This window comes from Mizuhopecten yessoensis, unplaced genomic scaffold (genome assembly GCF_002113885.1).
Source record: "Mizuhopecten yessoensis strain PY_sf001 unplaced genomic scaffold, ASM211388v2 scaffold10591, whole genome shotgun sequence".
NCBI lineage: Eukaryota > Metazoa > Mollusca > Bivalvia > Pectinida > Pectinidae > Mizuhopecten > Mizuhopecten yessoensis.
Window position 1 is genome coordinate 1,369,563 of NW_018408623.1, and position 19,850 is coordinate 1,389,412.

The 19,850-nt window shown below is 38.7% G+C and overlaps 1 protein-coding gene across 1 annotated transcript in view; it reads left to right on the forward strand.

The window, feature by feature from the left end:
• The window catches only part of LOC110461244 (mRNA-decapping enzyme 1B-like), a 132,411-nt gene that overhangs the window by 11,989 nt on the left and 100,572 nt on the right, over positions 1-19,850 (forward strand). The window contains exon 2 of the mRNA XM_021514640.1: positions 4,146-4,186. Coding sequence (XP_021370315.1) covers positions 4,146-4,186 — 41 coding nt within the window. The remainder of the gene's footprint in view (positions 1-4,145; positions 4,187-19,850) is intronic.

Consider the following 19,850-nt stretch of genomic DNA (forward strand, 5'->3'; position numbering starts at 1 on the left):
GACATCACACCATTGAGTGTTATAATGTCACAGTACTGTTATGTTGGTATGACATCTCACCATTGAGTGTTATAATGTCACAGTACTGGCCATACAGGGTTATGTTGGTATGACATCACACCATTGACTGTTATAATGTCACAGTACTGGTACTACAGGGTTATGTAGGTTTGACATCACACCATTTAGTGTTATAATGTCACAGTACTGGTCATACAGGGTTATGTTGGTATGACATCCCCCCATTGAGTGTTATAATGTCACAGTACTGGTCATACAGGGTTATGTTGGTATGACATCACACCATTAAGTGTTATAATGTCACAGTACTGGTACTACAGGGTTATGTAGGTATGACATCACATCATTGAGTATAATAATAATGTCACAGTACTGGTACTACAGGGTGATGTTGGTATGACATCACACCATTGAGTGTTATAATAATGTAACAGTTCTGGTACTACAGGGTTATGTAGGTATGACATCACCCCATTGAGTGTTATAATAATGTCACAGTTCTGGTACTTCAGGGTCATGTTGGTATGACATCACACCATTGAGTGTTATAATGTCACAGTACTGGTCATACAGGGTTATGTAGGTATGACATCACACCATTGAGTGTTATAATAATGTCACAGTTCTGGTACTTCAGGGTTATGTTGGTATGACATCACACCATTGAGTGTTAGAATGTCACAGTACTGGTCATACAGGGTTATGTTTGTATGACATCACACCATTGAGTGTTATAATAATGTCACAGTTCTGGTACTTCGGGGTTATGTTGGTATGACATCACACCATTGAGGGTTATAATGTCACAGTACTGGTCATACAGGGTAATGTTGGTATGACATCACACCATTGAGTGCTATAATGTCACAGTACTGGTACTACAGGGTTATGTAGGTTTGACATCACACCATTTAGTGTTATAATGTCACAGTACTGGTCATACAGGGATATGTTGGTATGACATCACACCATTGAGTTTTATAATGTCACAGTACTGGTACTACAGGGTTATGTAGGTTTGACATCACACCATTTAGTGTTATAATGTCACAGTACTGGTCATACAGGGATATGTTGGTATGACATCACACCATTGAGTGCTATAATGTCACAGTACTGGTACTACAGGGTTATGTCGGTATGACATCACACCATTGAGTGTTATAACGTCACGGTACTGGTCATACAGGGTTATGTAGGTATGACATCACACCATTAAGTGTTATAATGTCACAGTAAGGTATGACATCACACCATTGAGTGTTATAATGACATCACACCATTGAGTGTTATAATGACATCACACCATTGAGTGTTATAATGTTACAGTACTGGTCATACAGGGTTATGTTGGTATGCCATCACACCATTGAGTGTTATAATGTCAGAGTACTGGTCATACAGGGTTATGTTGGTATGACATCATACCATTGAGTGTTATAATGTCACAGTACTGGTCATACAGGGATATGTTGGTATGACATCACACCATTGAGTTTTATAATGTCACAGTACTGGTACTACAGGGTTATGTAGGTTTGACATCACACCATTTAGTGTTATAATGTCACAGTACTGGTCATACAGGGCTATGTTGGTATGACATCACACCATTGAGTGTTAGAATGTCACAGTACTGGTCATACAGGGTTATGTAGGTATGACATCACACCATTGAGTGTTATAATGTATGACATCACACCATTGAGTGTTATAATGTCACAGTACTGGTCATACAGGGTTATGTAGGAAAGATGTGTGACTTTATTAATAAATGTGGATTCAGCTTTGAAGTTAGATAGAACTATCATGTCTGTCCTGGACAAATGTAGAAAAAAAATAAGCAAGAGTGCTTTTTAGGAAAATTTGTTTAAATAGAGGCCACAGGGCCATTACGTAGGGAAAAATAGTATATGTATATATTCAGCAGTACTGGACATACAGAAGTAAAATGACAATAGTTAATGTGAAAGCCTGCATATTAAGACCCTGAGACACTGAAGTTCCCAGGATAGGCATTGTAACTTCTGTAGTAGAAAGAGAAGAGCATTATTTTCAAGGTTGTTGTGAAGGTCACCAGGTATAGCTATAAGCCGTAAAAAGTGGGTTGTCTAAGGTGCTCTTGTTTGTGAAGAGGGAATAGGGGAAACCAAAACAGCACTTTTTCTAGTGAATATAATCTCCATGTACTAGGTTTATGTTTTGGCAATCAGATAGAATATTTGATGGGCATACATTATCAAGTATAAAGATGATGCGAGTTCATCCTAGGCCATGTTCCTGTGGGATGTTGTGTCTCCATACCGCTGTTTACCTTGGCGCTGGCTGCATCACCTTATGATAGCGAATTCTAGCTATGCTGAAGATAATGGAACAAACTGTGGCTGTTAAACCAACATCTGTTGAGCTTTTTAACTGAGGTTTTTCTCCTGTTTCCAAACAAACTAACACAAAGTCAAAGAAAGTGTGTCTCAGGTTAGCTGTATAACATCAGTGAGGTATCATGTGGGTGGGGTGTCTTTCATCTCGGTAAAAAAATAGATATATACATACAGACGGGCCACATATACCCCTGTCTTACATTAACGCAACAAACATGCAAACCACACAGACGTCCCGTACCAGAGCGGCCATGAATATGTAAAATCTGTCTCGGTGTGTATGTACTAAGACAGGATCAATTAAAGGCTTAAATCTTAATTATTGGGCCCGGAACTTAAAGAGCTATGTATATTATTGTCATACAGGTGATTGTTGTATATAAATATATATATATTCTTATATTCCCTAGGAAACAAGTATTTCTGTGTAACAATGCTTCATTAGACAAGGAATGTTGAGTTGGGATACTGACTTCAGGACCAAGGATGTTCTAAAGGGTCAAAGATATTTTCTAGGGGTGGAAATACCTTTATGATCAGGGGACAAACATTTTTTAGAGGTCAAGGACACTCACAAGTGACAAGAATACTTTCAAGGGTCAAAGTTATTCTCAAGAGATATGGAAACTCACATGGGAACGAAAAGTCTCTCTTTGATGTCAAGAATATTCCTTGCTACCAGAACAAATACAGTGTTGGTGGAGGCAAAAACATTCATAGGATAAAAATATACTTACAGTGGATAATGATACTTTTAAGTGTAAAAAGATGCTCTTAGGTGTAATATGCAGCTCTATGTTTAGATTGTATGTAGACAAGTACATATGTTTAAGTATTTAACCTCAGAGCACTGAGTTTGCATTTGCTAGTGTTTCGCAGTATATCAATATAAGCTATTTAACCTTAGCTGCCCTAATACTGAACAAGCTTTTATCAGGGGCTCCCATGTTTTACGCATTCAGGAAATAATACAATATTAGCATACACTAATTATGGGGTTGTAAATCAGTCACTTTTGCTGGCTGTCTGTTTGCATTTTGTCCAGATGGAAAGATTGATATGAAAACATACAGTTGTGTGCCCTCAAGTTGAAGGTCACAGGTGTCAAAGGTCAATTCAATTTCACTGCAATGGTTCCAGTGAAAAACTTTTCTCTTTTGGACCAACTCACACATAACAGTTTATCATAAATAGATGCTTTGCCATAGTTCTGTAAGGTATACCATAGTTATTTTTCAGGAATGATTTATCGAAGCTATAGTATACTGGAAAAAAACCTTTCCAATGCATAGCTACAGTTTTTGGCAGTGGTACGTGGATTGTAAACTAAGTTTGTTTTGTTGGGTCAAACATGCTGTGTCATGAATTAGATTGATTTTGTGAGGGTTTTTTTCTTTTCTAATATATGGTACAGAAAAGTCATGTTTTGTTCTTTAGACAAAACATCCTTACATACACTTTAAGAATATATATTACCTTCGAGACAATTTTCAGAATATAGTACAAAGACCTGTAGTGTAGATAGCCCATCCTGCAAGTCATCAATGCCAGGTGCATTGTTTTAGAGTTTGTGAAGCTTTGCAGGTTGTCAGGTATGACACAACCCTACCTTTCTGGCTGTGTGGGATAGAGGGAATACACTTGGATCCCTACAGTCTAGCTCAATAGGCCAGTGAATAATACATGCCCATGATGTAAGACAGGTATTTTATGTTCCTAAATCATTTAACTTTTTATTTTCAGGAGAAGACTTCCATTGAAGGTTCCTTGTTTTTGTACCAAAGGTGAGTAGTATTTATTTCACCTCGTAGTTCGCTGGGTTCCATTAATTTACTTTTCTTTATATCACACTAATTGTTTTGCGGAAAATCAAGCTTAAAAAAAACTAGTAACCCAACAATTGATTGTGGTATAAAGACAAAGGCAAAGTCATGAATACAATCTTAGGTCCTGCCTTCCATGATCAGGAATGCTTGCACTGTGTACCATACACCAGACCCACGCTGTGTTTTGCTTCGAATCGCTGTAAAATGTTAAATGTTCGCCTCCATTTTATTTTGTGCATTTCACTTAAAGAGAGAAGCATTACTAAAATGATTTCTAACTATAAGGTATTGTGTAAATTTTTAGTCTTCATTACAATACATATTGTGATATTCCATGAAATAATGAGAACAAGAGTCATATTTGGCCAGCAGGTTTCAGGTCTCAAAGGACAAAAATTGAAGAAGAAAAACTTGGCATAATTGGGAATAGAAGAAAACATTCAGATTTTTATTTAACCTTTTCATATACTGTTGAAAAATCAGTTTGTAATAAATTTTCATTGTAGCAAAGTTCTATTGCAGGAAAACATCTTATTTCCAGTGTATTTCCACTCTGTTGTTTGAGCATGCTTTTCTGTTTGTTTCAGTGTTTTTCATATTTCAAACAAAGTCATTGATGTTATATGAATTCTATCAAGACTTGCCTGACATTTGGGACAGACAAGTCTACGACACTATATAATTGATTATTTCAATTTCAAATGAATAATTTTATTCCTATGAAGCAATATCAACATTAAAAACTCACAGGAGAAGACAACTGTAGAAAAGTAGCATGTACCCAATATTAAGACAGGAATGTGAGCCACACACACTGGTAAGGGTGTGAATACCACATCGGAAACATCAATTATATCTCTGGGCAGAACACGGCAAAACAGAAGTGACTACTGTTTTTTGTTTATAGCTTGTTTCTGGAACTGCTGTCAGGAGTGACAACTCCACAATCTAGTGCAGGCCTTTTGTTTAAGACTTTCTCACCAACTCCATCCAGATCAATGAGTTGTACAGAGTCATAAAATAGAGCATCTTAATAGGAATACTACACCATTTTCTTTCTTCACACAGATTTCATCCAGGTTAAGTGAGGGGCTGTAAACAAGTCCACATCCCGAGTTGTCAGTTACTGTATTAAACTGGCTGTAAATAGGTACACATCCCGAGTTGTCAGTTACGATAGAAGTATATTGACTGTAAACATAACTAACGAAACAAAGATTCAGTTGTCACTTATTGTAATACACTGGCTGTAAACAGGAACACATCCAGAGTTGTAAGGTAAGGTAGTACACTGGCTGTAAACAGGTACACATCCAGAGTTGTAAGGTTAGGTAGCTATAGTACACTGGCTGTAAACAGGTACGCATCCAGAGTTGTAAGGTACTGTTGTATGTATAAACATTTTGAGTGCATCATTTTTACTGTTATTAAATTGCTATGAAGATCAAAGTTTGATTTTAACACCAATAATTACAATTCCATTAGTGGAGATGGAGATAGGCAGCACAAGGTTGCTGTCTATAATGTCTGCACAACGTACTTTGGATTTGTTCTGTTGAAAGTTGAGTTCGCTTAAAAGCATACTTCAATGACAACTATTCAGTAACATTACTTTTGCAACCAACATATCATCTGATTATTGTAATGTAAATACAATGTTTTTTGGGGTTATCAGGTCTGATTTTGGTATGGTTGTTGTAGTTCAAGGGGTTTTTCCAAGGATATTACATGTTCTGTTATATCTGTATTTATCAGGAAGTTCGATACAGCATTCTGTTGAACCAGCACTCTGCCACGCGGCATTTGGGCTGTGACAGAAAGCAGCTCTGGGTCGACAGCATAGGGTCAGACCCTGCGTACTGTGTTGTATGTTTACCCTTTCAATATCCAGTATAGAATACAATTTGTGTGATAAAAAGTTACTGGTAAAATCAATCAAGTGTATTTAGCTGTGACAAGTGTCAACACTCTGGCTACGTGGATCATAGAACCCATTGTGGACCTGGTCTGGCCTACAACAGCAGATTCTAACACAAGAAATATCCAATATAACTATCAGTAAAAATGAATAAAAAGAAAAAGAAAATTCTATAAAAAAAATCTATCAAAATTGATTGAGAATACTGTCTGAGTGGTGTTGTTACTGAAGCTTCAACAGAGCTAGTACAATTACCAGCCTAAGGACTCTCCAAGGTTTAACACTGATAGAACATCAGGATTACGTGAATAGGAAATCTACTGCAAAGGCGGACATATTGTGAGGACAAATTTGATCAGAACTGCCGACGATACTTGAAACAAGTTGTCATTCATGAGCTCTGATTTATTCTGACAACGTCAAGGTTGCTAAGATGGGGGACACAGGGTTCTGACACAGAGGAGAGGTCCCAATAGTCTAATGAGATTTTCTCTTTCTTGTCTGAATTATTCATCAAAGACATTCTGCCTACACCAAACACTAAGGGAGACTACTCACGTGACACTCTCTGACCGAATTCAGCCTCGATCACAGTGTAATGGACCACTTTGATGTTCAAGTGTAGCATATATTTATTGGATCTGTTTTTAACCATAAAATTGAAACATTGTTTTAGAGAGGTTTGGTACAGTTAAGGTTTTACATCTTTACACAATACAAGATCATACTCCAATCAGTGTACACTGAAGATGGGGTCATTTATGATAAAGGGCTACTTTCAAAGTGCTATCTTCCTGAAACATTGGAACCTGGAGGTTAGCATGGCACCCCACCTGGTCCCATATTTGTGAAAACATGTTAGGGAGGCACCAAACCAGCTCTTACACCTTGGATTCGCTTTTTTACATCCAAGAGAGTCAACTCACTTTTGTCCAATCCTTTTGATTGCTATTAATCAATCAAATATATATGATGAATTAAATAAATTCAATCTGTCTGTGCAAATGGATGGCGCTTACTTAAAGATTATTTGGTACAGGTATATGATGATTATGATATTTATAAAGCCAGATTTATTGGAACTACAAATAGCTAGATATTGACTTCCTATGAGGTGTACACAGAGTAAGATGTACTTCTATTGTACAATTCGTTACTAAGTACTGAATCCTTGCTGTCTGTAAGGATTATAAAAGGTACTGGTAACTAGTTGTATAGGGACCCCAGTCTACTCCATCCTTGTCTAAGAGTTCTGTCCAAGTGCAGACCAAGCACAATTGACACCTCGTGAGTTTTTATAGAAATATGTGTGTAGAGTTTATCTATCTGTGCATCCATGTAGACGGTCTGTGTAATTACGCATAAGTTGCACTCTAAATTGTCTGTGGCCAGGAGCTCAGAGGTTCAAGACAGATGGCCACCAGCTCTTAGATACAAGCTTTCGCCCCATTACCAGTTGAAGGAGTTAGATACGATGTACCTGGTGTCCCACAGGGGTCGCTGATGAGTCCAGCATCTTGGTAGATTTAAGGGGTGAGGAGTCTATATATCTGACATATATTCTGTAAATTATTGACATGCTTTTAGTTGTTTCTGACACCAAACATCTGGAAATAGGCTGTGAAGTCCATAGAGAATGAAACACTCGAAAAATCATTCTTACCTCTTAAGATAACCACACTTGGGGCTTGTTCTTATAAAGAACATTTATTTGAAAATTTTGAAAAATGAAAATTTTTTTATAGAGTACGCTGAAGTGCATTATCAAGGTTTGAGCACGCTAGATTATGTCACACACAGGGAACAAAAGAGACGGGTTGTCTCCCTTACCCTCATGATCAATCTATATAACCTTACCTACTAATTAGCTATATGTTGGAGCCCAACATGCATGGTTTCTACTGTGACATGCTTAGGTCGCTATGAAAGTCAAAGTCATTCCAAAACACAACTCGCTAGTTCCACGATCATGAACACAATTAAATATAATCTGGTTTGCTTTTATTACGTTTTCTTTGTGACATAGCATGCGTGCGGCAATCTCTGTATTACACCGAGTGCTGATTGCAGGTGCATTAGAATTATGTGGTTTGTCTGGGTGTGCTGATGCCATGGAGAGCTGTACTGTTTATTGCTTCTTGAAACAGCTTGTTCATGAGGATTTCAACAGGCGAATAGAACACAACGGCTACATATCCATTGTTTAATCATTTGTTTGAGATTTTAAAATCCTCGCTTCAGCTAAGATCATGTTTAATCATGGCTGAATAAATAAATATTCAGGATATATTTGGATACAGGATCAGCTTCCCTGGCAAATTAATGAAAAGAATATCTGTCTCATAAAGTGTTAGTGATTTACAATAGCAGATAGGTTCATCATAGACTCCGTTACCTGATATACTTATGTATCAGAGAAAGCTAACATACTGGTACAAATTGTCCATCATTAGGATGGCTAACACTAATAGTGTTATGGATTGTCCTTGACCTGTCTGGTCACCCATAGGTACACCAGTGCCTTAGTACCATGGTCATCTATCTGTTTGGTCACCCATAGTTACACCAGTGCCATAGGACCATGGTCATCTATCTGTTTTGTCACCCATAGTTACACCAATGCCTTAGGACCATGGTCATCTATCTGTTTGCTCACCCATAGGTACACCAGTGCCTTAGGACCATTGTCAGCTATCTGTTTGGTCACCCATAGTTACACTAGTGCCTTAGGACCATGGTCATCTATCCGTTTGGTCACCCATAGGTACACCCGTGCCTTAGGACCATGGCCATCTATCTGTTTGGTCACCCATAGGTACACCAGTGCCTTAGGACCATGGCCATCTACCTGTCTGATCACTTATACATACAGAAACCCTTAACTTAGGCATTTGATCATCTAGGGTATGTAAATACTATTGTGGGCAGTGGTCGGTCATCTACCAGACATGTCAATCATTATAGGTACAGCAAATTGTATTGGATGTAGGTATGTCAAGGGTCTGATGATAGGGGTCATTATGGTAGTTGTTGTGAAAGACATTCTCCTACATTACACTAACATTGCAGAGAGTTCTTGCTCAAGTAAAATGGTATGAAATCACACATATGTTGGCTGGGACTCAACTGTTTGTGGCTAATTCTGTCAAGTTCTTGTTGACCTTTGTACAGTAGTGTTTATTGCAATGTTGATATGGACAAACTGACCCGGTAGGTACTGGAAGGAAACCACTTAACCAGTATTTGTGTAATTGGTAAGGTAGTTTATATAGACAAGGCCTGGTACAGTTTAGTCTCATCCAAGATATTTAGACAGGACAGCAGCCCTCAAATACCTACTAGTTAGGATTATATTGATAGCATTCCTATCACAGAGCCTTGCGTTCATGAAGCCATGAAACCCCTTTTACCTGTAATTATCAGATTTAACTCTCTGCGGTAGCCCCAGCATCCAGGCTTCAGATGTAACTTTTGGCTATGTAAAACATCACAACAGTGGTTATGATTAAGCCTCTTGGATTGCCGGAAATAGGTACCCATCTATAATGTACTGAGGAAGGAGGGCACATTGATCTAGGACTGCATGGTTTACAAAAACATACTAACCTGTGGCTTATTTGCTTGTAGATCGTTAGGTTGTTCACCTCCTCAACTTAATATCATGCTGCCCTTCAGGGAAAAATAACCTCTTGTCATTTTGTCCAATTCCCAGAAGTATATGGGGTTGCAGAAGTTAATTGAAGAATGGCAACCCGATTTTATTGTAGGGAAGGACCCACCTCACATATCACTGTTTTGGTGCAGGAAGTGACCACCTCCCGTGTCAATGTTTTGGTGCAGGAAGTGACCACCTCCTGTGTCAATGTTTTGGTGCAGGAAGTGACTACCTCCTGTGTCAATGTTTTGGTGCAGGAAGTGACCACCTCCTGTGTCAATGTTTTGGTGCAGGAAGTGACTACCTCCTGTGTCAATGTTTTGGTGCAGGAAGTGACTACCTCCTGTGTCAATGTTTTGGTGCAGGAAGTGACTACCTCCTGTGTCAATGTTTTGGTGCAGGAAGTGACTACCTCCTGTGTCAATGTTTTGGTGCAGGAAGTGACTACCTCCTGTGTCAATGTTTTGGTGCAGGAAGTGACTACCTCCTGTGTCAATGTTTTGGTGCAGGAAGTGACTACCTCCTGTGTCAATGTTTTGGTGCAGGAAGTGACTACCTCCTGTGTCAATGTTTTGGTGCAGGAAGTGACTACCTCCTGTGTCAATGTTTTGGTGCAGGAAGTGACTACCTCCTGTGTCAATGTTTTGGTGCAGGAAGTGACTACCTCCTGTGTCAATGTTTTGGTGCAGGAAGTGACTACCTCCTGTGTCAATGTTTTGGTGCAGGAAGTGACTACCTCCTGTGTCAATGTTTTGGTGCAGGAAGTGACTACCTCCTGTGTCAATGTTTTGGTGCAGGAAGTGACTACCTCCTGTGTCAATGTTTTGGTGCAGGAAGTGACTACCTCCTGTGTCAATGTTTTGGTGCAGGAAGTGACTACCTCCTGTGTCAATGTTTTGGTGCAGGAAGTGACTACCTCCTGTGTCAATGTTTTGGTGCAGGAAGTGACTACCTCCTGTGTCAATGTTTTGGTGCAGGAAGTGACTACCTCCTGTGTCAATGTTTTGGTGCAGGAAGTGACTACCTCCTGTGTCAATGTTTTGGTGCAGGAAGTGACTACCTCCTGTGTCAATGTTTTGGTGCAGGAAGTGACTACCTCCTGTGTCAATGTTTTGGTGCAGGAAGTGACCACCTCCTGTGTCAATGTTTTGGTGCAGGAAGTGACTACCTCCCGTGTCAATGTTTTGGTGCAGGAAGTGACTACCTCCTGTGTCAATGTTTTGGTGCAGGAAGTACTGACCTCCTGTGTCATTGTTTTTGGTGCAGGAAAGAACCCACCTATAATGTATTGTTTCAAGGTTTGCTGTTGTAAAGTACATATAGAAACACAATGATCTTGGGAAACGAAAGAAAAAAGATGACTTTATGTATGCAAAAATTATGCCCAGGTTTTCAAAACATGAAAAAGAATATTTTGGTTTAGATATCCATCTATTTCAGTTGCAGAATTAGAGGGTGAGTGTGGGTATTATTTCAGTACCAAGGTGTTGTTTTTGTCGTGAAACAATGTTTCTACAGATTTTTCTAATAAGTATAACCTCTTACTACATGTGTTAAGACCCGCCTTATGAAAGTCATAAACCTGTGTCTTTATCTAGATAACTGTAATTCAGACAGTATGGCTTAGCTATATCCAATTATACTGTTGGAGATTGAAAGCAGATGGGACGAAATTGACTGGTCCATTTATTGATCTTAAATTCATAATTTTAAGTTGTAAAATGTGTTCTTTGTACAGCTTCCTTTTTTTTTTAAATAAAAGTAATAAATACAACTATCCTTCTGTGTTCTTGTTATAGGTATAGGCCTATACTTCTAAACAGGAATGTAAACAGACTCAACCCTCTACTGCTACACATTGTTAGGTTTCTGCCTGATTCTGTTGAGAAATCGGCCTTTAGCTCTAAACAGAGCTTAGTTTGAAGCTTAATAGAGTACCACCTGTCTAAATAAGATACAACTAGAACCAAAACTTTAAAACTTGTCATTAGTGTCTATGTGCATATTTTTTGTTTAATTTCTTCCTTCATGCTTTTTTTAGCCAGATTCACTGTTGTAAAGTCAGATGTCAGATACAGACTTACAAGTAGGGTATTGTTAGCTGTGTGTGGACATCTATGGATCTCCAGTCTGATTCCTGGAGACAAGTGTCACATGCGTCCAGCGTTTATAAGTCTAGTGTTTGATTTGATACTTGACCAAGACGTTGCAATGAACAACCCTAACAACAATTGAAGCAAACATTACAACATTTTTCATTGCTTTTTCTGTTGTTTTTTTTTTTAAATGTATGGATTAGTTAATTTTTGAATGTGATATAAAAAAGCAAGCAAACTATTTCCTCAATAATATGAAATTTGAGATCCTGCATTACTTTTACATAAACTACAGTTGACCTGAACCCCAAAAGGGAAAGCACTGACTTGAACCCTGTACCTGCCTGCTAGAGACAGTAGAAGGTAGGAGAAGGTGCTGTGGCCTTGTCAAGTTCTCTGTAATAGAGAGCACTGACTTGATCCGTGTACCTGCCTGCTAGAGACAGTAAAAGGTGTGAGAAAGTGCTGTGGCCTTGTTAAGCTCACTGTAATAGAGAGCACTGACTTGAACCGTGTTCCTGCCTGCTTGAGACAGTAGAAGGTGTGAGAAGGTGCTGTGGCCTTGTCAAGCTCTCCCCATTACCTTAAGTATTAGTTCTGACACAGATTGGTAAGGTAGGTAATGTGTAGATCTGTATCACCTATCGCCCCTCACAGTGATGGTGCACCCTCCCCAGACAGTACACCTGTCGGGTGATGGGGCCAGCACTTAGACACAATATGTAGCATGATGGTATCTTCATTCATCCCCACCATCTTACCTGTAATCTCACAGAACCTGCCAGTAGTTTCTCCTAATGAGATACTTCCACAGATAGATAGATGTATAGAAACCAAAAAGCATTTGTCTTGGATGATTTTTATCCTTGTTGATGTAAATTTGTACTAATTCTGAAGCTCCAGTCATTAACTCATTCACCCCTGAAGACACATTTGAACTCTTCCAATTCAAAAGATGGAATAGTTCAATATGAAATTTCAGGGGTGAATGAGTTAAGTCAGATATATTGTGTTCATTGAAATCTACTTATCTATATTAGCTAGTGAACCTTTAAATTTACAATGGATCTGAACAAATTTTGAAAACGGGAAAATACATCAGTGAGAAATCTGTTTCAATTCTCAAATTCAATTCTGTGGTGTCATTATTCAACCACTTCACAATCCTAGATTTTAGAGAAATTAGATATATTTTTTTTCATTTAGAAGAAAAACAAAGTTGTGGAGGGAGATAGACCTTTGACAAAATTGTCCTGTGCTTGCCTGGAAAGCTTGATTTTCGGACACTGTTGTTTGGGAATTTATCTTTCTGGAGGACTATTTGTTGTTTCAAACTCAGTGCTTAATTTTAATTATTGATGGTAATAAAAGTTGGCAGAAAGTCTAACGGAGTTTAGTATGATACTAATACCACATCTAGACTTTGACTTATGAGGTGGCTATGTGTAAAATCATACGATAGCGGTTCTCTAAAGGTAAACTTGTACACCACAGCGTCCATACATCTAGTGGTGACATCAGCCGGAGGAATTTGGAACAATTCATAGTTAACAGAATGTTCCAAGGTGAAGGTAGGCCATCAACAAGTCTTGTTTTACATAACATTCAAGTAAAACTGTTTTGTCATAAATTGTCGTACCAGTACACTATAGTCTTTGTACATCCTGCAGTGTGTTTATAAAAACGTTAAAAACACATTATGTTGGGCAATATAGCCTCACAGTGCCCAGTTATATATGAACAGATAGCCGGTCCCTACTTCCTGTTAGACACATAGCTCCGAGTATAGAAACCAGGCATCCCGTAAATTATTCAATGAGGAGAAATCAATCTCTTTCACAAGTTAATTCCTTGTTTAATTATTCATGTTTGATTTCAGTTGTGTGCCCTTTGTCTGTAACCACTGGGCATGTTTAGGTAATTGTTTTACTCTGGAAAAAACACAGTCATACCCGACATCAGTGTAGACCCCAAGTACGCCCGAACAGTCATACGTATAGACCTTCTATAGTAGACCCTACAGTCTTACGTATAGACCTTCTATAGTAGACTCTACAGTCATTCTTATAGACCTTGTATAGTAGACCCTACACTCGTACGTATAGACCTTCTATAGTAGACCTTACAGTCATACGTATAGACCTTCTATAGAAGACCCTACAGTCGTTCTTATAGACCTTCTATAGTTGACCCTACAGTCATACGTATAGACCTTCTATAGTTGACCTTACAGTCATACGTATAGACCTTCTATAGTACACCTTACAGTCGTACGTATAGACCTTCTATAGTAGACCCTACAGTCTTACGTATAGACCTTCTATAGTAGACCCTACAGTCATACTTATAGACCTTCTATAGTAGACCTTACAGTCATACGTATAGACCTTCTATAGTAGACCCTACAGTCGTTCTTATAGACCTTCTATAGTTGACCCTACAGTCATATGTATAGACCTTCTATAGTTGACCTTACAGTCATACGTATAGACCTTCTATAGTACACCTTACAGTCGTACGTATAGACCTTCTATAGTAGACCCTACAGTCGTTCTTATAGACCTTCTATAGTAGACCCTACAGTCATATGTATAGACCTTCTATAGTAGACCCTACTGTCATACGTATAGACCTTCTATAGTAGACCCTACAGTCGTTCTTAAAGACCTTCTATAGTTGACCCTACAGTCGTTCTTAAAGACCTTCTATAGTAGACCCTACAGTCATACGTATAGACCTTCTATAGTAGACCCTACAGTCATTCTTATAGACCTTCCATAGTAGACCCTACAGTCATACGTATAATCCTTCTATAGTAGACCCTACAGTCATACGTATAGACCTTCTATAGATATGACTGTAGGGTCTACCATAGAAGGTCTATACTTATGACTGTAGGGTCAACTACATAAGGTCGGTACGTATGACTGTAGTGTCTACTATAGAAGGAGTATACGTATGACTGTAAGGTCCACTACAGAAGGTCTATACGTATGACTTTAGGGTCTACTATAGGAGGTCTATACGTATGACTGTAAGGTCTACTATAGACCTTCTATAGTAGACCCTACAGTCATACGTATAGACCTTCTGTAGTAGACCTTACAGTCATACATATAGACCTTCTGTAGTAGACCTTACAGTCATACGTATAGACCTACTATAATAGACCCTTCAGTCATACATATAGACCTTCTATAGTAGACCTTACAGTCATATGTATAGACCTTCTATAGTAGACCCTAAAGTCATACGTATAGACCTTCTATAGTAGACCCTACAGTCATACGTATAGACCTTCTATAGTAGACCCTACAGTCATACGTATAGACCTTCTATAGTAGACTCTACAGTCGTTCTTAGACCTTCTATAGTAGACCCTACAGTCGTACGTATAGACCTTCTGTAGTAGACCTTACAGTCATAAGTATAGACCTTCTATAGTAGACCCTACAGTCATACGTATAGTCCTTCTATAGTAGACTCTACAGTCGTTCTTAGACCTTCTATAGTAGACCCTACAGTCGTACGTATAGACCTTCTGTAGTAGACCTTACAGTCATACGTATAGACCTTCTATAGTAAACCCTACAGTCATACGTATAGACCTTCTATAGTCGATTCTACAGTCATACGTATAGACCTTCTATAGTAGACTCTACAGTCGTTCTTAGACCTTCTATAGTAGACCCTACAGTCGTACGTATAGACCTTCTATAGTAGACCCTACAGTCATACGTATAGACCTTCTATAGTAGATTCTACAGTCATACGTATAGACCTTCTATAGTAGACCTACAGTCATACGTATAGACCTTCTATAGTAAACCCTACAGTCATACGTATAGACCTTCTATAGTAGACCTTACAGTCATGCATATAGCCCTTCTATAGTAGATTCTACAGTCATACGTATAGACCTTCTGTAGTAGACCTTACAGTCATACGTATAGACCTTCTATAGTACACCTTACAGTCGTACGTATATAGACCTTCTATAGTAGACCCTACAGTTGTACGTATAGACCTTCTATAGTAGACCTTACGGTCATACATATAGACCTTCTATAGTAGCCCCTACAGTCATACGTATAGACCTTCTATACTAGACCCTACAGTTGTACGTATAGACCTTCTATAGTAGACCTTACGGTCATACATATAGACCTTCTATAGTAGCCCCTACAGTCAAACATATAGACCTTCTATAGTAGGCCCTACAGTTGTACGTATAGACCTTCTAGAGTACACCTTACAGTTGTACGTATAGACCTTCTATAGTAGACCCTACAGTCATATGTATAGACATTCTATAGAAGACCCTACAGTCGTTCTTATAGACCTTCTATAGTAGACCCTACAGTCGTACGTATAGACCTTCTGTAGTAGACCCTCTGTATACCGTACTCCCAGCTTCCAGCACCTACTCTTCTATAGTAGACCCTACAGTCATACGTATAGCCCTTCTATAGTAGACCCTACAGTCACACGTATAGACCTTCTATAGTAGACCCTGCAGTCGTTCTTATAGACCTTCTATAGTAGACCCTACAGTCATATGTATAGACCTTCTATAGTAGACCCTACAGTTGTACGTATAGACCTTCTATAGTACACCTTACAGTCGTACGTATATAGACCTTCTATAGTAGACCCTACAGGTGTACGTATAGACCTTCTATAGTAGACCCTCTGTATCCCGTACTCCCAGCTTCCAGCACCTACTCTTCTATAGTAGACCCTACAGTCATACGTATAGCCCTTCTATAGTAGACCCTACAGTCACACGTATAGACCTTCTATAGTAGACCCTCTGTATCCCGTACTCCCAGCTTCCAGCACCTACTCTTCTATAGTAGACCCTACAGTCATACGTATAGACCTTCTATACTAGACCCTACAGTTGTACGTATAGACCTTCTATAGTAGACCTTACAGTCATACATATAGACCTTCTATAGTAGACCCTACAGTCAAACATATAGACCTTCTATAGTAGACCCTACAGTTGTACGTATAGACCTTCTATAGTAGACCCTCTGTATACCGTACTCCCAGCTTCCAGCACCTACTGGAAGTGATATAAAACGACGGTACCATTCTTATCCGGCAAGAAGCCCAGGGGGCCAACATATTAGCTCTGTCTCCGACTAGGGAGATGGGCTTATTACAGCATAATGAAATATCATCTTTTCATTTCTAATGAAATGCAATTGATATGGGTGGGCTTATTAACAGGCGTGGGCTTATTGCAGGATAAACAGTATTTAGTTGAACGCTATGAATAGTGTGATAACTGATATGTTTTTGTGTTAGTTAGGTGTTATGGACAGATATTATTATACAATGTTCACCTGAAGAGTCCTTTGTACCAGACTTAGCACTACCCGTAGTGTAGTGATGGTTGTTTAGTGTGGTGTTTTATCACGTTTCACATTTCCAGAAGCAATGTAGTACATGCTAAGTGTAAGTAACCTCTGTAACTTGATCAGTAAAGCTTTTAAACGATGTTCTGAAGTCTGATGACAGTAAAACCTTGAGACTATTGACATGTGTGCCATTTGGGGCGGCCAGATGTTCAGTTAATACACAAGATGACACCTGTTCCGATGCCAATCCTTGCATTATCTGATTACAGGCGGCTGCATTTTGGACACAACACTACGGTTTTGTTGTAGCGTACATACATACAATATCAATTAACCATCTTGTTACACCTAAAACAAGACTGGTAAGCTCCCCGCAGTAATTACCTGTGATAGTGGTACTTATTAGACTATAATTTCAATGATGGCCTCGGTCAACCACATACATGCAAAGGTGGACCTCCGGCAGAATAACCCACAAAGCTTTGCCTGTTTATTACCAGGTTTCAAAATGGCCAATTTTCAAAGTAGATGATATCATTAACCACACGATTCCGTACAAAAGCTATTCACATCGACCTTAGGCCTTTGGTTAACAGTTCTATTGACATTTTTGACATCATTGCCATGGTTACGACTTACTTTCATGCAGGTTCTGTGTTAGATTAGATTAAGTTAACGTTCAATGGCATTTTGGGTTTTATTTGATTTCTAGCGCTGAGGGTTTTCTAATTCGCACACAAACTATACTTGAAGTTGTGGTTTTTGAGGACAACTGGAACGTCCACATCAATGATATGTTCACCTTTACTAACCAGTATTCTGTGGTTGTGGTTTTCAGAAGAAAACCACTACAGCTTCCACGTCAATGATGTGTTTTCATTCACAGACACTTTGTACTGTAATGTTTCAGTGGTTCGTAAGAACTACTTATTTTTCCACATCAGCAATAGAAATGATCACCATGTTAATTGAGGGTATGTTTTTGTCTCCCTGAAATGCGCTTTGACTTTTTGGGTTCAAAGACATGTCTGTTTGACCTGTGTTTTGACTTGCAATATTTCAGGGAAAATGTAATTTGACTTCTGAAATATCTAAATGTCACGGGTCAGCTGAAAGCCCTGAAAAGGCACAATTGCATTATGAAGTAAAAATGATATGAATTTCTGGTTGGTGCCACAAGAAGACCAGGCAAAGTGTGTAAGAATACGTTTATTTGAACTCCCAACGTGTCCACCAAGCATCTGAACACCTACAGAAGTCTACAGCCTTGATCAAATCATTGTTGGCTGATTAACATGTAAGTATGGAGTGGTCGGGTGACACAGGGGATGACAAACTCGCCTTTCACAAAGGCGGCCTGGGTTCAACTCCCTGATCAGATGTGGAAAGGTATGGGGTCGCATGGCATGGGTTTTCCCCTGGTACTTGGGGTGACTCCATAAATAAGACCCTTGTCGGGCTACAATCTGGGCCAACAATAGTGATAAATTTAAGTTATTAAACTTGTTTCATAAACGGATGAGGTGGAGGAACTTTCAGATCTTATATTTTTGTACATATGGTCAAAGCTGTATTACCAGACCACCATTGGAAAGTTTAAAAAAGTGGTCTTTTAACACAGATTCTTAAAACTGGTTCAAATCACAAGGAAATCACTTCAATAGGGAAATTTTAAGTGATACCTAAACACATGTGGTCTCTTAATCCTTTCACCCCTATGTAACTTTAGTAGACTCTACCATGCATTGATCTGAATGAGTCCATTTTGGTCTACAGTGGTAAAAGTTGTAATGGAAGTGGTTGCATGATCAGATTTGACTTAACCTTGTCAGGTTACAGATGACCTTGCTATATACATGTACTTCTTTTGGGATAATAATCTTCATAGTGCTAAGCCTTACTCTACCTGAACTACACACGGAAAATCCACAATAATTCAAAAACTCCAAAGCATCATGGGAAGTATGTTCCAAAATGGAAATGATTGTCTACCATCTTAATTTATATGTTCCAGCTATGAGATCAGCTTCCTGATATTATTTGATATAAATACTGAAATATTTTTATATAATTACTCACCCAAGGTTGTATTTGGTTTATATATAGCATTTCAATAACATCAGAATCGTGATCGTAAATGGGAACAACATGGGGTTCATTTTAAACGTTCCAAGATAATGTAACAATGATGTATCGAGAAATGATGCCAAAAAATTTGGTTTGGAAATTTCAGTTTTCAAAATTATCCTTTAGGCATGGATAAACAATGTCATGTTTTGCAACAAGGCAAGGACAAAACTGAAGAGACGAAGAAGAATTGGAGTCCTTCAGAGCACCATTTGCTATAGTAAGATTTATATCTACTTGATGTACCAGTGTAAGAAAAAAAAGTGGGATAGATGTGTGTATTGCACAGGCCCTCTCAACTGGTGGTGTATTTATAGCCGAGGCATTGGAACATGTGTTTTATTTTGTATGGTGTTACATAAGATGGGAAGAGGCCTACTGCTCTGTGTAAAGCTGTGTCAGGGGTAATGGTGCACCACCCTATCTGTCAGTGTTCCTACAGGTGACAGGTACAGCT